This window comes from Scomber japonicus, chromosome 21, assembly GCF_027409825.1.
Source record: "Scomber japonicus isolate fScoJap1 chromosome 21, fScoJap1.pri, whole genome shotgun sequence".
Lineage (NCBI taxonomy): Eukaryota > Metazoa > Chordata > Actinopteri > Scombriformes > Scombridae > Scomber > Scomber japonicus.
Genome location: NC_070598.1, coordinates 5,427,624 through 5,446,333, shown reverse-complemented (window position 1 = coordinate 5,446,333; position 18,710 = coordinate 5,427,624). Strand labels below are relative to the sequence as shown.

Below are 18,710 nucleotides of genomic sequence, written 5' to 3'. Positions count from 1 at the left end.
ATGGCCTTGAATGTTAACAGGAGGACTTTGAATTGAACCGGGAACCAGTGGAGATAATGAAGGACAGGAGTGATATGATGGATGGAGGGGGTTCGAGTGATGACACGGGCAGCTGAGTCCTGGACCAGTTTATGGAGGGATTTTTGAAGGAGGCCGAAGAGGAGAGAGTTGCAATAATCCAGACAGGAAGTGACGAGCCTGTGGACAATTATCGTTAAATCTCACCTGGGTGGTCACATTCATGTCGTCTAGTGCACAGGTTTTTGCACTCTGGTGGCTTGGTGCCGCAGGGGATGGGAGGGTACAACACGGTGAGACCGCAGTGACACGTCAGCTCGTCAAAACCTTTTTCAAAAACAAAGAGCAGTGTTAATACGTTAACGCCAAATATAAATATATATATATTTAAAAAAGGAAAGAAATTAAACAAAAAGATGATGTGAAAACGAGTGTGGTTCAGTCTGGACTCACTGGACTGCCAGCAGGGTTCACAGTTTCCACGGTGACAAGGCTCTTGGCAGCGATGGAGGCCGCAGTTGAGTTTGTAGCCGCAGACGAGGGGACACTTGTGCTCCGTGTTCTAGAGAGAGAGAGAGAGAGAGAGAGAGAGAGAGAGAGAGAGAGAGAGAGAGAGAGAGAGAGAGAGAGAGAGAGAGAGAGAGAGAGAGAGAGAGAACTTTAAATTTTGATCTTTCACTTCCTTCCTTCTTTCTCCCTTCCCCCTTTCTCCATTCCTTCCTTCCGCCTTCCCCCTTTCTCCATTCCTTCTTCATCCCTTCCTCCCTCCTTTGCTTCCTTCTTCATCCCTTCCTCCCTCCTTTCCTTCCTTCTTCCGCCATTCCTTCCTTCTTCACTTCCTCCCTCCTTTCCTTCCCACTTTCTCCCTTCCTCCTTTCCTTCCTTCTTCTTCACTTCCTCTCTCCTTTCCTTCCCCCTTCCACCTTTCCTTCTTTCTTTCTCCCTTCCATCCTTCATTCCTCCTTTCCTTCTTTCTTCCACCCTTCCTTCCTCCCTCCTATCTTTCTTTCTCTCTCCCTTCCTCCCTCCTTTCCTTCCTTCTTCCTCCTCTCTCCCTTCTTCCTTTCCTTCCTTCTTCATTCCATCCTTCCTTCCTTCTTCATCCCTTCCTCCCTCCTTTCCTTCCTTCTTCCCCTCTCCCTTCCTCCTTTCCTCCCCCCTTTCTTCCTCCTTTCTTTCCTTCCTTCTTTCTCCCTTCTATCCTTCCTTCCTGCTTCCTGCCTTCCTCCCTCCTTTCCTTCCTTCTCCCTCTCTCCCTTCCTCCTTCCTCCCTTCCATCCTTCCTTCCTTGTTCCTCCCTTCCATCCTCCTTTCCTTCCTCCTTTCCTTCCTTCCTTGACTCGAGGACAACAGGAGGGATAAATCATCTCATATTTTAGTTTTTATGTAAAATTGCACCACCTAAATAAATAAAATCTGTCTTGTCTTGCTTCACTGTGCCACCTTTAATAAAATAAATATATAATAAAAACTTTTCAATCCTTTTAGCTTTTAGGTTTGTGTGCTGCGAGCTGAGATCTAATTTTAGTGTGACCTCCAGATGGTGTTTGGGCTGCCGGTTACTGGACCGCAGCGGCAAAATTAAACAAAGAGAAAAGAAATCATCAAACATCCATCCATCACTCTCACACTCACATCCAGACACGAGTCGACTGTTAGCAGCTACATTAAACTATTTAGATTACAGAGCAGGGGTGTCAAACATGAGGCCCGTGGGCCAGAACCGGCCCGCCGAGAGGTTCTAACCGGCCCAATTTCCTTCTCGTCTTTTTTTCCTTCCTTCCTTCCCTTCTTCCCTCCTTCCTTCCATCTTTTTAATGGTCCTTCCTTCCTTCCTTCCTGCCTGCCTGTCTTCTTTTACTTCCCTTCTTTCCTCCTTCCTTCCATCTTTTAAATGGTCGTTCCTTCCTTCCTGCCTTCCTTCCATCCATCCATCTTTTTAATGGTCCGTCCTTCCTGCCTGCCTGCCTTCCTTCCTTCCTTCTTTCCTTTCTTCCTTCCTGTCTTCTTTTACTTCCCTTCTTCCCTCCTTCCTTCCATCTTTTTAATGGTCCGTCCTTCCTTCTTTCCTTCCTTCCTTCCTTCCTTTCTTCCTTCGTGTCTTCTTTTCCTTCCCTTCTGTCCTCCTTCCTTACTTTTTTTTTAATGGTCCTTCCTTCCTTCCTTCCTGTCTTCTTTTACTTCCCTTCTTCCCTCCTTCCTTCCATCTTTTTAATGGTCCTTCCTTCCTGCCTGTCTTCTTTTACTTCCCTTCTTCCCTCCTTCCTTAATGGTCGGTCCTTCCTTCTTTTTAATGGTCCTTCCTTCCTTCTTTCCTTCCTTCCTTCCTGTTTTCTTTTCCTTCCCTTCTTCCCTCCTTCCTTCCATCTTTTTAATGGTCCTTCCTTCCTTCTTTCCTTCTTTCCTTCCTTCCTTCCTTCCTTCCTTCCTTCCTTCCATCTATTTAATGGTCCGGCCCACATGAGAACAAATTGGACTGTATGTGGCCCTTGAATGAAGACTAGTTTGACCCCCTGGTTTAGAGAATAAGCAGAGTTTGAACTATGTGATCATTTTAAGATGATTTTTAGATTTTTTCTGCTCCAAAAATCAACTCAAATATTCTGATATCTGTGACAGATGTTGGAGGAATTCAAGATTGGCTACATCTCGGCTCGCTCTGCGTCTGTTGAAATTGGCTGAAAAAATTATTATTTAGTGGAAATGAGGCAATAAATCTTTTGTGACGAAGCTTAACAGTTAAAATATTTCCACATTTCTTCTTTTGTAGGATTAAGATCTGAAGGCAGCAGAAGAGTGTTGAGACCTATTTTCTTAGTATAATCTGGCTTTTAATTGAACTTTATTTTATTTATTCATCTGTCTTTTATTTTATAAGTCTATCCTTTTTTCATTTCCTGATTGTTTTCCACCTTTTTATGTCTGGTTTTACTTCCTCACACTTCCTCTTTTTAGTTGTTTTATTAATTTTATTTTCTTCCTTATCTTTGTTTTCCCTTTTTTAATAATACCCAACCTCACATTCCTAGTTTGACCAACATTCATTTACTTTATTAATCTTTTATTATCTTCTGTTTTTATCCAGGTATTCAGTTAGTTTTATCAGCTATTCTACCTCTGCAGAGTTATGATAGCAGCGTTTACTCAGTTTCTGTTTTTATTGAGTCATTATTTATTTCTTGTAGTGTTTTGTTTCATTTTTCACTTTATAAAAACATTTTTATGTATGAAAAGTGTTATAAAAATAAAGTCTGATTGATTCATTGATTGATTTTCAGCACTGGTTAACCCTTCTGTTGTCCTCGAGTCAAGAAAGGAAGTTAGGAAGGGAGGAAGGAAAGGAAGGAAAGGAGGAAGAAGGCAAGAAAGGAAGGAAGGGAGGAAGAAGGCAAGAAAGGAAGGAAGGGAGGAAGGAAAGGAAAGGAGGAAGGAAGGGAGGAAGGGAGGGAGGGAGGAAAGAAGGAAGTAAAGGAGGAGGAGTTGTCCTCGAGTCAAGAAAGGAAGTTAGGAAGGGAGGAAGACGGAAGGAAAGGAGGATAGAAGGAAGGAAGGAAAGGAGAAAGGAAGAAAGGAAGGAAGGGAGGAAGAAGGCAAGAAAGGAAGGAAGGGAGGAAGGAAAGGAAAGAAGGAAGAAAGAAAGGAAGGAAGGGAGGGAGGGAGGGAGGAAAGAAGGAAGTAAAGGAGGATAGAAGGAAGGAAGGAAGGAAGGAAGGAAGGAAGGGAAGGAAAGAAGGAAGGAAGGAAGGAAGAAAGGAAGGAAGGAAGGGAGGGAGGGAGGAAAGAAGGAAGTAAAGGAGGATGAAGGAAGGAAGGAAGGAAGGAACAAAGGAAGGAAGGGAGGAAGAAGGCAAGAAAGGAAGGAAGGGAGGAAGGAAAGGAAAGAAGGAAGAAAGAAAGAAAGGAAGGGAGGGAGTGAGGAAAGAAGGAAGTAAATGAGGATAGAAGGAAGGAAGGAAGGAAGGAAGGAAGGAAGGAAGGAAGGAAGGAAAGGAGGAAGGAAGGAAGAAAGAAAGGAAGGAGCAAAGAATGAGGAGAGGAGGGGAAGAAGGAAGGAAAAATTAAAGAAAGAGGGAAGAAGGAAGGAAAGAAGGAACAGTCAAAAGACCCAGGAGGACGACAGGAGGGTCTTTAGCTTCTTTGTTTACTTTTTTAATATTACTGTCACATATTTCTGTAATATAAAACCTGTTGAAACTCAACTCCAATATCACCCAGTCCCAAGTTTCCTTTTCCTCACTTCCTGTTTTTATTGAGTCGTTATTTATTTCTTGCCTAGTTAGTTTGTTTTTTTAGTATGTGTAATAAAGTGCTATACAAATAAACTCTGTCTGACTCTTCAGCTTCTTTGCTTACGTTTAATGTCAGTTTATTAAACACTTCCTGCAGATATTGTGACTGTATAAAACTGAGCCAGACTCTAAAGTTTAAACTGGACAACAAGCTGGAGGTATTTTGGGCCGTTACTCAAACATAATATTGAATGATTAGCTGATTGACATTGATATATTAGTTAAGGCTCTTTTAGTGCTTTATCTCCTTTCTGGGAGGAAATGTCCTTTCTTCCTTCCTTCCTTTCCTCCCTTCCTTCCTTCCTTCTTTCCTCTGTCCTTCTTTCCTCCCTCCCTCCCTCCCTCCCTTCCTTCTTCCCTTCCTCTTTCCCTCCCTCCCTTCTACCTTCCTTCCTTCTTCCCTTCCTCTTTCCCTCCCTCCCTTCTACCTTCCTTCCTTCTTCCCTTCCTCTTTCCCTCCCTCCCTTCTACCTTCCTTCCTTCCTTCTTTCCTCTGTCCTTCCTTCTTTCCTTCCTTCCTTCCTCTTTTCCTTTCTCTCTCTCTCCCTCCCTTCTACCTTCCTTCCTTCCTTCCTTCTTTCCTGTCCTTCTTTCCTCCCTTCCTCTTTTCCTTTCTCTCTCCCTCCCTTCAACCTTCCTTCCTTCTTTCCTCTGTCCTTCCTTCCTCTTTCCCTCCCTCCCTTCTAACTTCCCCCTTCCTTCTTTCCTCTGTCCTTCCTTCTTTCCTTCCTTCCTCTTTTCCTTCCTCTCTCCCTCCCTTCTACCTTCCTTCCTCTGTCCTTCCTTCGTCCTTCCTTTCCTTTCTCTCTCCCTCCCTCCCTCCTTTCTCCCTTCCTTCTTTCCTTTCCTTTCCTTTTTTCCTTCCTTCTTTCCTTCCTTCTTCTTTGACTTGCTGATTTTTGATGATGATGATACTGCTTACCCTGTGACTTCTTTTTCTTTTATTTATTTAAGTTTTCATTCATTTATTTGTTTTTGGTAATTGTTTTACTTTTTATTTTTTTTACTTACTTTCATTGGTAGGGTCTGTTTCAAATATGTTTTCTTTTTTTCTTTTCTTTTTTCTCTTTGTGCTATTTCACTTGTATGGTATCTCTGAACACTCACCACGCAGCACAGCTCGCCACACTTGTGTCGACCACAGGAGCGTTTCTTGTTGCAGCGTCTCTCGCACGTAAAGACGAGCTCATCTGGAAGTTAAAAAAAAAAGAGAAAGAGAAAGAAAGAAAGGAAGAGAGAGGAGTCAAATACAGAAGAAGAAACAGGCGTATTTAATAATCTGGATGTGGTTAAATCTCACCTTCTTTTTGGATTATAGCGCATGGGACTTCCTGGAAAATAAATAAAAGGTGTTTAAACTGTCGTGAATAAAATAACATAAATAATCTACTGGTGTTTTTTTTTTGTTCCTCTCACTTTTGTCTTGGATCCACATCTGCACCTAATAGTCGAGGTCAGGGAGCACGGCCCACAGCTGTCCTCGTGGCACATCTTCTCACACAGATGGATGATGTCTTAAAAAACAGAAAAAAAAGAAAAAGAAGATTCATTACAAACTGTAAGAGCCTGCAGGACTCCAGATAACGCACTTCCTGTTTGAACACATTAAACGCTTAAGGCTGAGCTGAGTTTTTTTTTTGTTTTTTTTGGAGGGATTAAAAAACAGAAGCCGAACAGAAGATGGAGAAAGGAAAAGAAGGAAACATTTATATAAGCATGAGATTATATGTTCAAAAAGAGGAGTTAACCTTCGTGTCGTCCTCCTGGGTCAAATTGACCCGTCTGTTTTGACTGTTCTTCCTTTCTCCCTCCCTCCTTCCTTCCTTCTTTTGTCTGTCCTTCCTTCCTTCCTTCCTTCCCTCCTACCTTCTTCTTTCCTTCCTTCTTTCTTTCTTCTTTCCTCCCTCCCTCCTACCTTCCTTCTTTTGTCTGTCCTTCCTTCTTTCCTTCATTTGTCCGTCCTTCCTTCATACCTTCCTTCCTTCTTTCTTCTTTCCTCCCTCCTTCCTACCTTCCTTCTTCCCTCCCTCCCTCCCTTCCTTCTTCTTCTTCTTCTTTCCTCCCTCCCTCCTACCTTCCTCCCTCCTCCTTTCTTCCTCCCTTCCATCCTTCCTTCCTTCCTCCTTTCCTTCCTCGACTCAAGGACAACAGGAGGGTTAAAGATGTTGGTTGCCCATCTTTTAACCACTAGTTGAATAACTTAACATCGAGTTTGGCTCTGTGCAATAAATGGCAGAAATATAAATGGCAGAAAAAGGAAAAAAATCACAATATTTAACATTTTTTTCTCCACCAATTCTCGCAGTTTTCTTACTAGAATATTTATATTATTATATTACATACTTTCCTAATCCTGCTTGAAGATCTTTTGCGTATCTGTTTGGTTTAGTTTTAGTGAGCAAAACTCGATAGATTCAATGCTTCACACTGAAAACACTGTTATTACCACATCCTGTTTTTTTTTAAATCTAGGAGTCAACATGACTCCTACTAATGGAGTCATTTCAGCAGTTTTATAAGTAGAATATATTTTATCATGTTACATATGTTCCCCACCCTACTTGTAGTCAGTTTCAGTTCTTTTGGGAGGGTATTTTCAGTTCCCATCGTTCATCTATTACACTGCATCATGACAAATTATTTTAGCTTTATCTCACACACACTTCCTCTCAAAAATAGTATAATCTAATAATGAAGATAACATGCAAGAGGAAGTGAACCTGAGGCTTAAGATGACGTGATGGAAAAGTGTGAAGTCTTTCAATTTGAGCGAAAAATGCTTTTTAGTGAGCAAAACTGAAAGGATTGGATGCATCAAACTCAACAATGTGTCACTACTACTTCCTGTTTTTAAATCTAGGATTCAACAAAGCTTTACTCGAGCCATGTGAGCTGTTTTATTACTAGAATACATATTATATTAGATATTTTGCTTCTTGTAGTCAGTTTCAGATCTTTTAAAGGAGGGTATTTTCAGTTCCCATCCTTCACCTATTACACTGTATTATGACAAATTATTAGCAGAAACACAGTTTGTGCTGCAAAACTGTGGTTAAAAAAAAAGTATAAACTAATGATGAAGATAATATGCAACAGGAAGTGAACCTGAGGCTTAAGATGGCGTGATGGAAAAGCTTGAAGTCTTTGAATTTGGGTGGATAATGCCTGCGCTGACATGATATTTAAATTCCCTCTGTGTCTTTTTACTATTTTAAAAAGTTTAAGTAAGAAAAACGTAAGATTGGATGCATCAAACTCAACATTATGTCACTACTACGTCCTGTCTTTAAATCTATGAGTCAACAAAGCTTTACTTGAGCAATCTGGGCAGATTTTTTTAACTAGAATATATATTATATATTACATTTTTTCAGTTTCAGATCTTTTGGGAGGGTATTTTCAGTTCCCATCCTTCACCTATTACACTGTATTATGACAAATTATATGAACTCAAACACACTTCCTCTTCCTCGCCGCTAGAGCCACCAGCAAGAGGTTTGTGGGCAGAAACACAGCGTGTGTGTTTTATACCTAAAAAGGTAAAAACTAATGATGAAGACGACCAGCAAGAGGAAGTCAAACCCTGAGGCTGAAAATGATGTGGTGGGAAAGTTTGTCTTTAAATTTGGACGGATAACGAATCCGCTGACATCGTGACATTTAACGGTTTTTCTGAAGTATTTTCACCATTTTAAGAAGTTTAAGTGAGAAAAACTAAAAATATTTGATGCATCACACTGTAAGTCAGGGGTGCCAAACATGAGGCCCGTGGGCCAGATCCGCCCTGCCGAGGGGTGCAATCTGGCCCAGTTTCCTTCCTGTGTTCTTTTCCTTCTTTCCATCAGTCCTTCCTCCCCTTCTGTCTTTCCTTCCATCTGTCCTTCCTACCTTTCTTCCTTCTGTCCTTCCTCCCTTTCTTCCTTCCATTTGTCCTTCCTACCTTCCTACCTTCCTCCCTTCTGTCCTTCCTTCCATCTGTCCTTCCTACCTTTCTTCCTTCTGTCATTCCTTCCATCTGTCCTTCCTACCTTTCTTCCTTCTGTCCTTCCTTCCTACCTTTCTTCCTTCCATCTGTCCTTCTTTCCATCTGTCCTTCCTACCTTTCTTCCTTCTGTTCTTCCTTCCATCTGTCCTTCCTACCTTTCTTCCCTCCTTCCTTTTGCCTGTCTTCCCTCCCTTCCCTTCTTATTTCCTTCCATCCTTCCTTCCCTCCATCTTTTTAATGATCCGGCCCACATGACATCAAACTGGTCTGTATGTGGCCCTTGAATGAAAATTAGTTTGACACCTCTGCTAGAATTCATGTCATTAATATGTCCTGTTGAAGTCAAATACTGTTCTCGAGTCATTTGAGCAGTTTTATAACTAGAATATATTTTATTATATTACATATTTTCCCTACTTGTTAGCTTCAGATCTTTTGTGAGGGTATTTTCACAGTTCCTCTTCCTTACCGCTGGAGCCACAGGCCAGAGGTTTGTTGCACGTCTTTCCACAGGAGGGAACGGGATCGGTGCAGCTCTGTCGTTCGGAGTATCCCAGCTCCAGTAGTTTGACGAGCGGCGTCTGACTGCAGGGACACGTCTTCACCAGGCTCGGCGAGCGAGGGCATGGCTGGCACGGGCCACGGTGACACACCTGCTGGCACCGATGAGCTTCACAGTTTAGCATCCTGAACAGAGAGAAGCGTCAGACTGAGATTAATGCTTTAATATTAACTAGACTTTCCGCTGATCTGATCAGCTATATCGGATCCAGGCGGGGAGTTCTGGTCCTCTGAAATGAGGCCAATGCGGAAGTAACTTAGAACTGCATTCTATCAAAAGGCCACCAGGGGGCGACCGTCTCTATACAAGTCAATGGAGAATTCACCAACTTCTCACTTGATTTCTAACCTCAGTAAACGTTTTCAAAAAATGTGTTTATGGTCTCAATCGCTAGTTTAAAGCCTTCTTCAATGCAGTATGATGTTCATTTGGGACATTTTGGCCTCCCTGATTTTATATTTGACGATAAAGCAGGGTATGCATTAGGGCGTGGCTACGTCGTGACTGACAGGTTGACTGACCAATGTCCTCGAGATCCAGCCCTCCCTGGAGGGAATACGAGGAGGAGCATGCCGAGTTTAAGAAACGGAGCGTGGACAAAGAAGACGTGATCGGCCCCAAAAATCCTGATCGCGTATAGCCTACTATTAACCAACAGCGGATATTATTAGTGCTGTGTGTGATGGATTTAACTTACTGTCCACATATTTTCTGGCAGGAGAAATGTCCCGAACCATCAAATCCATCTTTATCCGTCCCACACAGGGCTTTACGAAAGGTGACGCCACAGTAGCAAACTGCACACACACACATATTAAAAGCATACAGATGAGATTTCAGTTATTTATTCTTCCAAAAACACTGCAGGAAGGTTTCATTAGTCAGGATATTTTGTGCCAAGTGAGACTCACCCTGCTGAAGCTGCAGCTGGCACGGCTGACACGCCCCGCTGTGGCAAACCTGAGCGCAGGTGTGTTGTGCACAGTTGAGCACAGCGCCGCACACTTTGTCACACTGCAGCACCGTAGCTTGGCCGCAGCGCATCGGCTGACTGAGAAGAGACGGATCAATCAGTCACATGGTGTAAAAAAAAACTCCAGGTGACAGAAGAGAAGAAGAGTTCACAGGTAGAGACATTAACACTTTATTAACCCTCCTGTTGTCCTCGAGAAGGAAAGAAGGAAGGGAGGGGAGAGAGGAAGGAAAGAAAAGAAAGAGAGATGGAGGGATGGAGGAAGGAAGGGAGGGAGGGAGGGAGGAAAGGAAAGAAGGGAGGGAGGAAAGAGAGAGGAAGGAAAGAAAGAGAGATGGAGGGATGGAGGAAGGAAAGAAGGGAGGAAAGAAGGGAGGGAGGAAAGGGGAGAAGGAAGGAAAGGGGGAGGAAGGAAGGGGGAAAGAGAGAGGAGGAAAGAAAGAGAGATGGAGGAATGGAGGAAGGAAAGAAGGAAGGAAGGGAAGAAAGAAGGAAGGAAGGGAGGGATTGAGAAAGGAAGGGAGGAAGAAGGAATGAAAGGAAGGAAGGAAAGGAGGGAAGGAAGGAAGGAAAGAATGAAGGAAAGGGGTCAGGAAGGTTAAAGGTACAGTACCTGGTTTTTCCACAGGTGCAGGATTTCGTCACAAAGGCCGGACACTGCGGACACGGTCCAGGGTGACATAAGCTGAAGGGAGACACAGAAAGTATTATTGTTTAAATAAATCACCGTCCTGTAGATCCATGTTTGGGTTGATGACATTTAAACTTTAAAGCTGCAGTTGGTAACTTTGAGGAGAGAGAGGACTTAGCATCAAATTTGAAGAACTGTCAGATCCCTCCCCCTCCCTCTCCGCTGCACTCCTGCCCTGCCTCTAAAGCCCCTCCCCCAGAGGAGGCTGACGTGTGCGTGACCACGTGCACACGATCGGTAATACATGAACTGCCTTCCTTCTTTCCTTCCTCCATCCCCCTTTCTTCCTTCCTTCCTCTCCTCCCTTCTGTCCTTCTTTCCTTCCTTCTGTCTGTCCTTCCTCCCTCCCACCTTATCTCTTTCTTTCCTCCCTCTCCCTCCCTTCCTTTGTCCTTTCCCTCCTTCCTTTCCTCCCTTCCATCTTCTCTTTTTCTTTCCTCCCCCCTCCCTTCATCCTTTCCTATGTCCTTCTTTCCTTCCTTCCTCCCTCCTTTTCTTCCTTCCTTCCTCCTTCCTTCCCTCCCTCCCTCCCTCCTTTTCTTCCTTCCTTCCTCCCTCCCTCCTTTTCTTCCTTCCTTCCTCCCTTCTTTTCTTGACTCGAGGACAACAGGAGGGTTAATCTTTGAAATGTTCCTAACAGCTTATTCTTTTATGGAGCATTACCCTCAGAACTGAACACCACAAATAAGCAGTTTTCCCTCTCCGTGCTTTTTAAAGGCTCACATGTTACAGGGATGGTTGCAGTCCACTCCGCTCCTCTTCTTCCCGCACATGTCGCCACAGCTGTGAGGAATCTCACTACGCTGCCACTCGGGGTTCGTCACTTTACCTGCAGATCACACACAGAATAAACACTCATCACCTCGTTTCAGTCACTTTCATGGACAAACTTCTAGCTTATAGAGCTCTTAAAAATTACAAAGAGAGTTTAAACTTTTAAATAATATGATTAAATTCAATTAAAACTGCTCGAATGACACAAATCTCTCACCACAGAAGCAGGTGTAGGTCGTTGGTTGTTTCGGTGCAACGTTCTGGCAGGCAGGACAACGCCAACCTTCAGCTGACTCTGAAAAACAGCATCATTTAAAACATAAATACAATTTTTATACATAAATTATACATAAACTAGGGCTGTCAGCGTTAATGCGTTAATCGCGATTAGATTAATGCAATCCATAACTCCATCCTACTCCCCCGTAGACGGCTCCTCTAGCTGTAGCGCTATGCTTTGAAGTGGCCTCCTGCAGTAAACCTACCGCGCTGATGGAAAGTAAGAGAGCTACTGGACTTTTGAACGGCTTGTTTAACTTTAAAACACTTCCAGACGCTTCAGTTGACAAGTCAAAAGTAAAATGCAACCTGTGTCAAACGGAGTTTAACTACCACCGGAGTACGTCGAGTTTGAGTTAGCACCTCCACGCTAAACACCCAGGTGCAGCCAAGCCAGCCTCAGCTCCACCAAAGGACCATTTTGGAGTGTGGGAGTCGCAGCAGAGCCGTGATTGATTCCCAGTTAAGACACTCTGGTAAGAAATGCTTTACATTATGGGCTTAAAACTGCCTTCAAACGTAAAATAACAGGATTTTAAACATGCAATTCAAAACGCAATTAATCGCGATTAACTATGGAAATTCTGCGATTAATTGCGATTTAAAAAATTAATCGTTTGACAGCCCTAAAATAAACGTTATCTGTAAAGAGACCAGCAGATATCCCCACCGGTCCCCCCCTGCTGTGCAAAACAATACACTGTTGATGCAGCAGGAACTTCACACAATGAGAGCGGCATTGTTTTTATATTCTATTGAAGGGGCCACATTCACATTTAGACCCATTTAGACCACACACACACACACACACACACACAGACACACACAGAGAAGAGTCTAGGTCAGCGCTGCAGACTGTAAACATCCAGATGTGCGTTCTTCATTAAGGGGTCGTACCGTCTGCCTGTGAGGCCGGGGATCGAGCCCACTTCTTGATGCAGTTCAGATGGAAGACGTGGAAGCAGCTCTGGCAGTTCCACACCGGGGCCATGTGCCGGATGACGTCACAGCACACCATGCACTCGTACTTCTCCCCCGACAGCTGTTCTATCAGACACCCTGCGGAGATCAGACATCAGAGAGAGAGAGAGAGAGAGAGAGAGAGAGAGAGAGAGAGAGAGAGAGAGAGAGAGAGAGAGAGAGAGAGAGAGAGAGAGAGAGAGAGAGAGAGAGAGAGAACATCTGATTAATGTCTTTAACCCAGCTGAAGGCTTTTTTGGCAGCTACATCAAACTCAAAGGAAGGTTTCCAAATCAGTAATAACAAATGTATTATGTTAAATTACAAGATAGTGGGCCAAGAAACACTCGTACTAGGTCCCGATGCATGCTGGATTTTTGGGGCTGATGCCGATATTAGGGAGTAAAAAAATTCCAATAGCAATATATTGACTGATAATATTATATATAGAGTATATATAGAGAATATGTACGTAAAATGCAAATACACTTGTGATAAATGTATGTAATGCAGGAAGAACATTTTAATAAATATAAAGTACCAGTCAAAAGTTTGGACACACTTTCCCACTCACATCAATAAGAAAGTGTGTCCAAACTTTTGACTGGTACTGTATACACTCATACTTTTTTAAAAATGTATTTAAGTGGACCAAAACAGATAATTACTTCATTTTAAAACATCAAATGAAAAGAAACATTTTTGGAGTATTTCTACATTTAAGTACATTTAAGTAGTATACTTAAATAAACAAGTTGTGACAAATGATGTAAAATGTGTTAAAAACATAAAAGTGGGTTATATTTATTCCACATTTTAGTTCATATTTATTTTCCTGTAATCAAATATTTATGGAAAAATACTGGTTACACCAATTGACACTGGGTTGCATCATGTCATTGACCCAGTTATTCCTGGACTATTAACTGGAGCTGGAAACTAGCGATAGTTATAATCACATAATGAGTGGAAGTGGAGCTTTGTTAAGTTGCATTGTCCCTTTAAAATATACAATTAATAGAAATATGGTTAAAAAGAGATAGAGATTGGTGATAATTTTTACCGGTCTGAGTCTCTTTGCTCTCTGGTATCTTGTTCCAGCTCCTCTGTCCGGGCCTGTGGTGGTTCTGATGGTGGTTCTGGTGATGGTGCGGTCTTCTCTGCCCTCTGGTCTGGAGCGGCGTGTGTCGTCCCGAGCCTCTCTCTCTTTCTCTCTCAGCCCTGCCGTGTCCCGGGTTCTCCTGCCCCGTGGCTCCCCTCTCCGAGCACGCTTCCTCCTGATGAGCCGGCGGTTTGGGCGGTTTGATCGGCCCGTGCCGTCGTTTCCTCTGGTGGTCGTCACGTTGGGGGTCTGACTCCGGACCGGTCCTGCTCCTCTGCGTCCTCTCCCTTGGTTCTGATGCATAGTTCTCTCCTTTGGTGTTCGTGTAGCTCTCTTTTACATTAGTGCCTTTCTCATTGTGGTCTCTCCTTTCATTTGTAGGTTCAAAGTTTCTTCCCGTGTCTTCTCTCCTCCAGTTTGGCACATCAGGTCCGTCTCCTGGATGTGGACCTGACTGGAAGCCGCCTGCACCTCCTGGTCTTTGCCACCGTGGTCCAGAGTTCCCATTTACTCCTCTATTCCCTTCCCTCCTCCCTCTCCCTCTCCCTCTCCTCCTGCCTCCGTCCTCTCCCTCGTACGGAGGATGCTGAGGAGCTGCATAGTGTGAATTATTATGGCCGAAGCCTTGGTGGAAGTATCCGTGCTGCTGAGGAGGATCGGATCTGTTCCCGTTTAGGTTTCTGTCGTTGTTGTGTCTCGGTCGACCCCGTCTGGATTTGTGCTGGTTGGGCTTTTGATGGGACGTCCCATCTGGATTGAGGTCAGGTGGATCTGGAAATGGAGAGAGTGTCAGAGTTAGTGCCTGTCTGTGTGTGTGTGTGTGTCTCTGTGTGTGTCTGTGCGTGTGTGAGTCTGTGTGTGTGTGTGCGTGTCTGTGCGTGTGTGTGTCTGTGTGTATGTGTCTCTGTGTGTGTGTGTGTCTCTGTGTGTGTGTGTGTGTCTGTGTGTGTATGTGTCTCTCTGAGTGTGTGTCTGTCTCTGTGTGTGTGTGTCTGTCTCTGTGTGTGTGTGTATGTCTCTGTGTGTCTGTGTGTGTGTCTGTGTGTGTGTGTGTGTCTGTCTGTGTGTGTGTGTGTGTGTTATAATCAGAACCAAACACAGTCACAGCAGAAATGATTTATAAAAAAACAGATTTCCGACATTAATTATGACCAAGAATGAAAAATAACAGCTGTGAATAATCATTTGAGTCACTGATTTATTTGTTGATTGCTGAGTTTTAATCAGTCTGACATGTTAAAACACAAGCAATAAAAAAAAGGTTTCTATTTGATTAATTGTTTTTTTAAAAGGAAGATTTCTAAGATTATCTGGTTCCAGCGTCTTAAAAGTGAATATTTTTGGGGTTTATTTTATGTCCTCTATGAACTGAGTATCTTTAAGTTATGGACTGTTGGTCAGGAGGACCAAACAAGACAGATTTGGGGTTGTACGTTTGGCTTTAGGAAACACTGATCAACATTTCCTGATATCTTATAGACCAGAGGTGTCAAACTCATTTTCATTCAAGGTCCACATATTGCCCAATTTAATCTCATGTGGGCCGGATCATTAAAAAAGATGGAAGGAAGGAAGGAAGGAAGGAAAGATGAAAGGAAGGAAGGAAGGAAAGAAAGAAAGATGAAAGGAAGGAAGGAAAGAAAGAAAGATGAAAGGAAGGAAGGAAAGACAGAAAGATGGAAGGAAGGAAGGAAAGAAAGAAAGATGGAAGGAAGAAAGAGAGGAAGGACAGATAGAAGGAAGGAAAGAAGGAAAGAAAGAAAGATGGAAGGAAGGAAGGAAAGAAAGAAAGATGGAAGGAAGGAAGGAAGGGAGGAAGGACAGATAGAAGGAAGGAAGGATGGAAAGAAAGAAAGATGGAAGGAAGGAAGGAGGAGAAGGAAGAGAAGACATGAATGAAAGACGGAAGGAAGGAAGGAAGGAAGGAAGGAAGGAAGAAAAAAGAAGACAGGAAAGAAGGAAGGAAGGAAGAAAGAAGACAGTAAAGAAGGAAGGAAGAAAAAGAGGACAGAAAGGAAGGAATGAAGGAAGGACAGATGGAAGGAAGGAAGGAAGGAAGGAAGGAAGGAAGGAAGGAAAAGAAGACAGAAAGGAAGGAAGGGAAGATGGAAGGAAGGGAGAAATAAAGAAAGTGGGCCAGACTGGACCCCCAGCGGGCTGGATCTGGCCCACGGGCCGCATGTTTGACACCCCTGTTATAGACCAAATGACTAATCGATTAATCAAGAACAGAAGTAACAGATTAACTGATAATCATTGATCATTAGTCCCATCAAAAGTTACCTACATCCCAGAATTATGTCTTAAAACTAAACTAATCCACAACAAATATTTTTAATATTAGGATATGTTCAAATATTTGCCTTAAAACAACAGTCAGGTGTCTATATGAGCTGTGAAAGGTTTACCTCTCTATAATCATTCTTCCTGTTCATACCTGACTATTGAATAATCCCTTCAATCTTATTTTCTTCCTGTTCATACTGACTATTTAAAAACCCCTTCAAAATGTGCTTTCAATCTTATTTTCAAATTCTAATTTATTTCAAATGATGGGCACAAAAAAATCCATCCAATGTTGTTTTGTACAAAAATGTAAACAATCAATGTTCTTCAGGGTGTATGTTTTATTATTTTATTATAATTCCTTATCTGTAGTGCAGTGTAGTTTTATGATACATTGCACATGTATATAGCTCTGATTTATTCCACATAGCACATTTATTTACTTCCCATTTACTATATATAGTATTTTATTTTATCCTATTTTTGCCTTAGTTGTTGTTTATTCTAATTTCTTTTTCTTGTCAATGTGAATTTCTCCCAATATACATCTTATCTTATATCTTATATTATAATGACAGCTGTATATTTGAACTACACTGTCCATGTAAAGCCAAAGGAGGGACAAGAGTTGTGAAAATTAGCTGTAAACTATGTGTGCAGCACATCAGTTTCGAGCTGTGTATTGATGGTGGATTTTGGCCCCATTTACTTACATTGTAAAATGTATTATGACTCATCATCTCTGTATGAAGAGGAGGAATAATTACAGGAAGAAAAACATGAGTCACTGTTTATTAAGGCTCCTGAATGTTGGTTTAAAATGTTAAAAATGTGTTAGGGAGAGAGGAGTGTGCTACTATTACTACTTAATGAAACCTGGTATCCATCTATTGATCTACTCATTTTCTGTATGGTTTGTATTTAACTCACAATAATCACCATCACTGTGTAGCTAGTGGTTGTTTTTGTTTTATTAAAGTCATATCTGATGTAGTGCTGGCTTTCAAAGTTCAGTCACATGCCTCCACCTGAATGATGGCACACACACACACACACAAACACACATGCTCGACTAACACACACACACACAGAGACAGACATACAGACACACACACACAAACATACACATTCAGACACACACAAACACGTCCATGCTCAGCTAACACAAGGCGCCATTGGCAAATTTAACATGTGACTTAAATTAAAAATCAGCTTAAAGTTCAAACCATGGCTAACACACCAGCTAGCTAATGAAACTAGCACACTAACACCTTCACCAACACGTCGAGGAGCGAGCTAAAGTGGTAAGCCAAGTCATATTTTAACACTACACGCCTATATTAATATATTTAGTGACCACTGACTCATCATTTATCTATATTATCTAGTTTTAAACAGCGTGTTAGTTACCTGAGGAGCCTTCAGCCATTCAGTCTCAGCTGGTCTCTTCTCCCACGCCACAACTTTTAGGGATAAAACAAGCAGTTTTCTGAGAGATGACAACCTTAAACAGGACTTCAGCGACAATATCAACCTTTCCACTTCTGCTCGGGGTGTTTTTAGTAAGAGCAAACCCCCCTAAAAAAGCAGCAACAGCCTCTTTTTTATGCTTTCACCTGACCTTATGACTGTTAGCTCAAAGCTAGCCAAGATGGAACTTCCGGTCAGTACTTTCAAAATAAAAACGATTACATCCAGCAGATTTTTTTTTCATCTTAAAATAATCGAAGAAAACCGTTTTTCCGCTTATATATCTCATATTTGACAACATAATGGCTTTAAAGAAAATAGTTTGAACCATGAAGGAGGCAAGCTAACATTTATAACTGTGAAACATAAACCCATTCAATGCTCCCTGCGTACAAAAATATTTTTAACTGAGAAAAAAAATACTGCAGAAAATCCGCAAGGTGGCGCTTCATGTTTGGTTTATCAACAACATACAGAAGCCTTGGCAAAAAATATCACCTATGAATTGTATATTTGTGCAACATGCATTATGGTTTTTGCATTTTTCCACTAAAAAAGACTGATGTTGTCCTTACTATGTAAATCCTAGGAACACTGCACACATGTATATAATCTCAGGAGCTTCTGCATATTGCATATTTATTTATTGCATATTTATTTACACAGATCTTTTACTGTATATTTTATTTTATCACTTCCACCCTTATGCTGCGACCTGTACTGCTGTGTTAATTTGAATTTCTCCCATGAGGGATCGATGAAAATACACTTTTATCTTGTATTTGTGCATTTTTCCCCATTTTTTAATTAAAGTGTTTTTTTTATTAACTTTTTCAACATATGCAAAACGTAATGGAACATAAAACCATTTATTACAGTAAATAAATGAAAAATAAGTCACAGAACAAACAGAGACAAACAGAATTAACTACATGAGGGGTGATAAGGGGGGAAAAACATTAACTTTTTCAATATATGCAAAATGTAATGGAACACAAATTTATTTATTACAGTAAATACATGAAAAATAAGTAAAAGAACAAACAGGAAACAAAATCAGGACAAACAGAATTAACTACATGAGGGGTGATAAGGGGGGTAAAAACATTAAACTGTGGAGACAAATAAAACAATGAGTGTTAGCAGGTTGCTTTTTGAGTATATATAATGACTTTACAAATCTGTAAGATATCTAACTTTGAGGTGAGCAATGTTAACATCATAGTCGTCCAACCTTAGCAACTTCAGCTGGTTCAGAAAGGTTTATGATTCTCTGGGTTGAGGATCAAATTCAAGTTTATGCAGATATCATGACAGATAA

The 18,710-nt window shown here is 41.8% G+C and overlaps 1 protein-coding gene across 1 annotated transcript in view; it reads right to left on the bottom strand.

Annotated features, from left to right (window-relative positions):
• The window catches only part of nfx1 (nuclear transcription factor, X-box binding 1), a 31,473-nt gene extending 13,927 nt beyond the window's left edge, over positions 1 to 17,546 (bottom strand). Inside the window, exons 1-14 of the mRNA XM_053342704.1 lie at positions 17,330 to 17,546; positions 13,595 to 14,404; positions 12,469 to 12,630; positions 11,510 to 11,587; positions 11,242 to 11,347; positions 10,441 to 10,512; positions 9,766 to 9,905; positions 9,552 to 9,651; positions 8,762 to 8,979; positions 5,724 to 5,821; positions 5,608 to 5,638; positions 5,415 to 5,497; positions 472 to 580; positions 226 to 345 (exon numbers count right to left, since the gene is read on the bottom strand). Of these exons, the coding sequence (XP_053198679.1) occupies positions 226 to 345; positions 472 to 580; positions 5,415 to 5,497; positions 5,608 to 5,638; positions 5,724 to 5,821; positions 8,762 to 8,979; positions 9,552 to 9,651; positions 9,766 to 9,905; positions 10,441 to 10,512; positions 11,242 to 11,347; positions 11,510 to 11,587; positions 12,469 to 12,630; positions 13,595 to 14,404; positions 17,330 to 17,348 (2,146 nt within the window). The 5' untranslated portion in view covers positions 17,349 to 17,546. The remainder of the gene's footprint in view (positions 1 to 225; positions 346 to 471; positions 581 to 5,414; positions 5,498 to 5,607; positions 5,639 to 5,723; positions 5,822 to 8,761; positions 8,980 to 9,551; positions 9,652 to 9,765; positions 9,906 to 10,440; positions 10,513 to 11,241; positions 11,348 to 11,509; positions 11,588 to 12,468; positions 12,631 to 13,594; positions 14,405 to 17,329) is intronic.
• Positions 17,547 to 18,710: the final 1,164 nt, after the last annotated feature.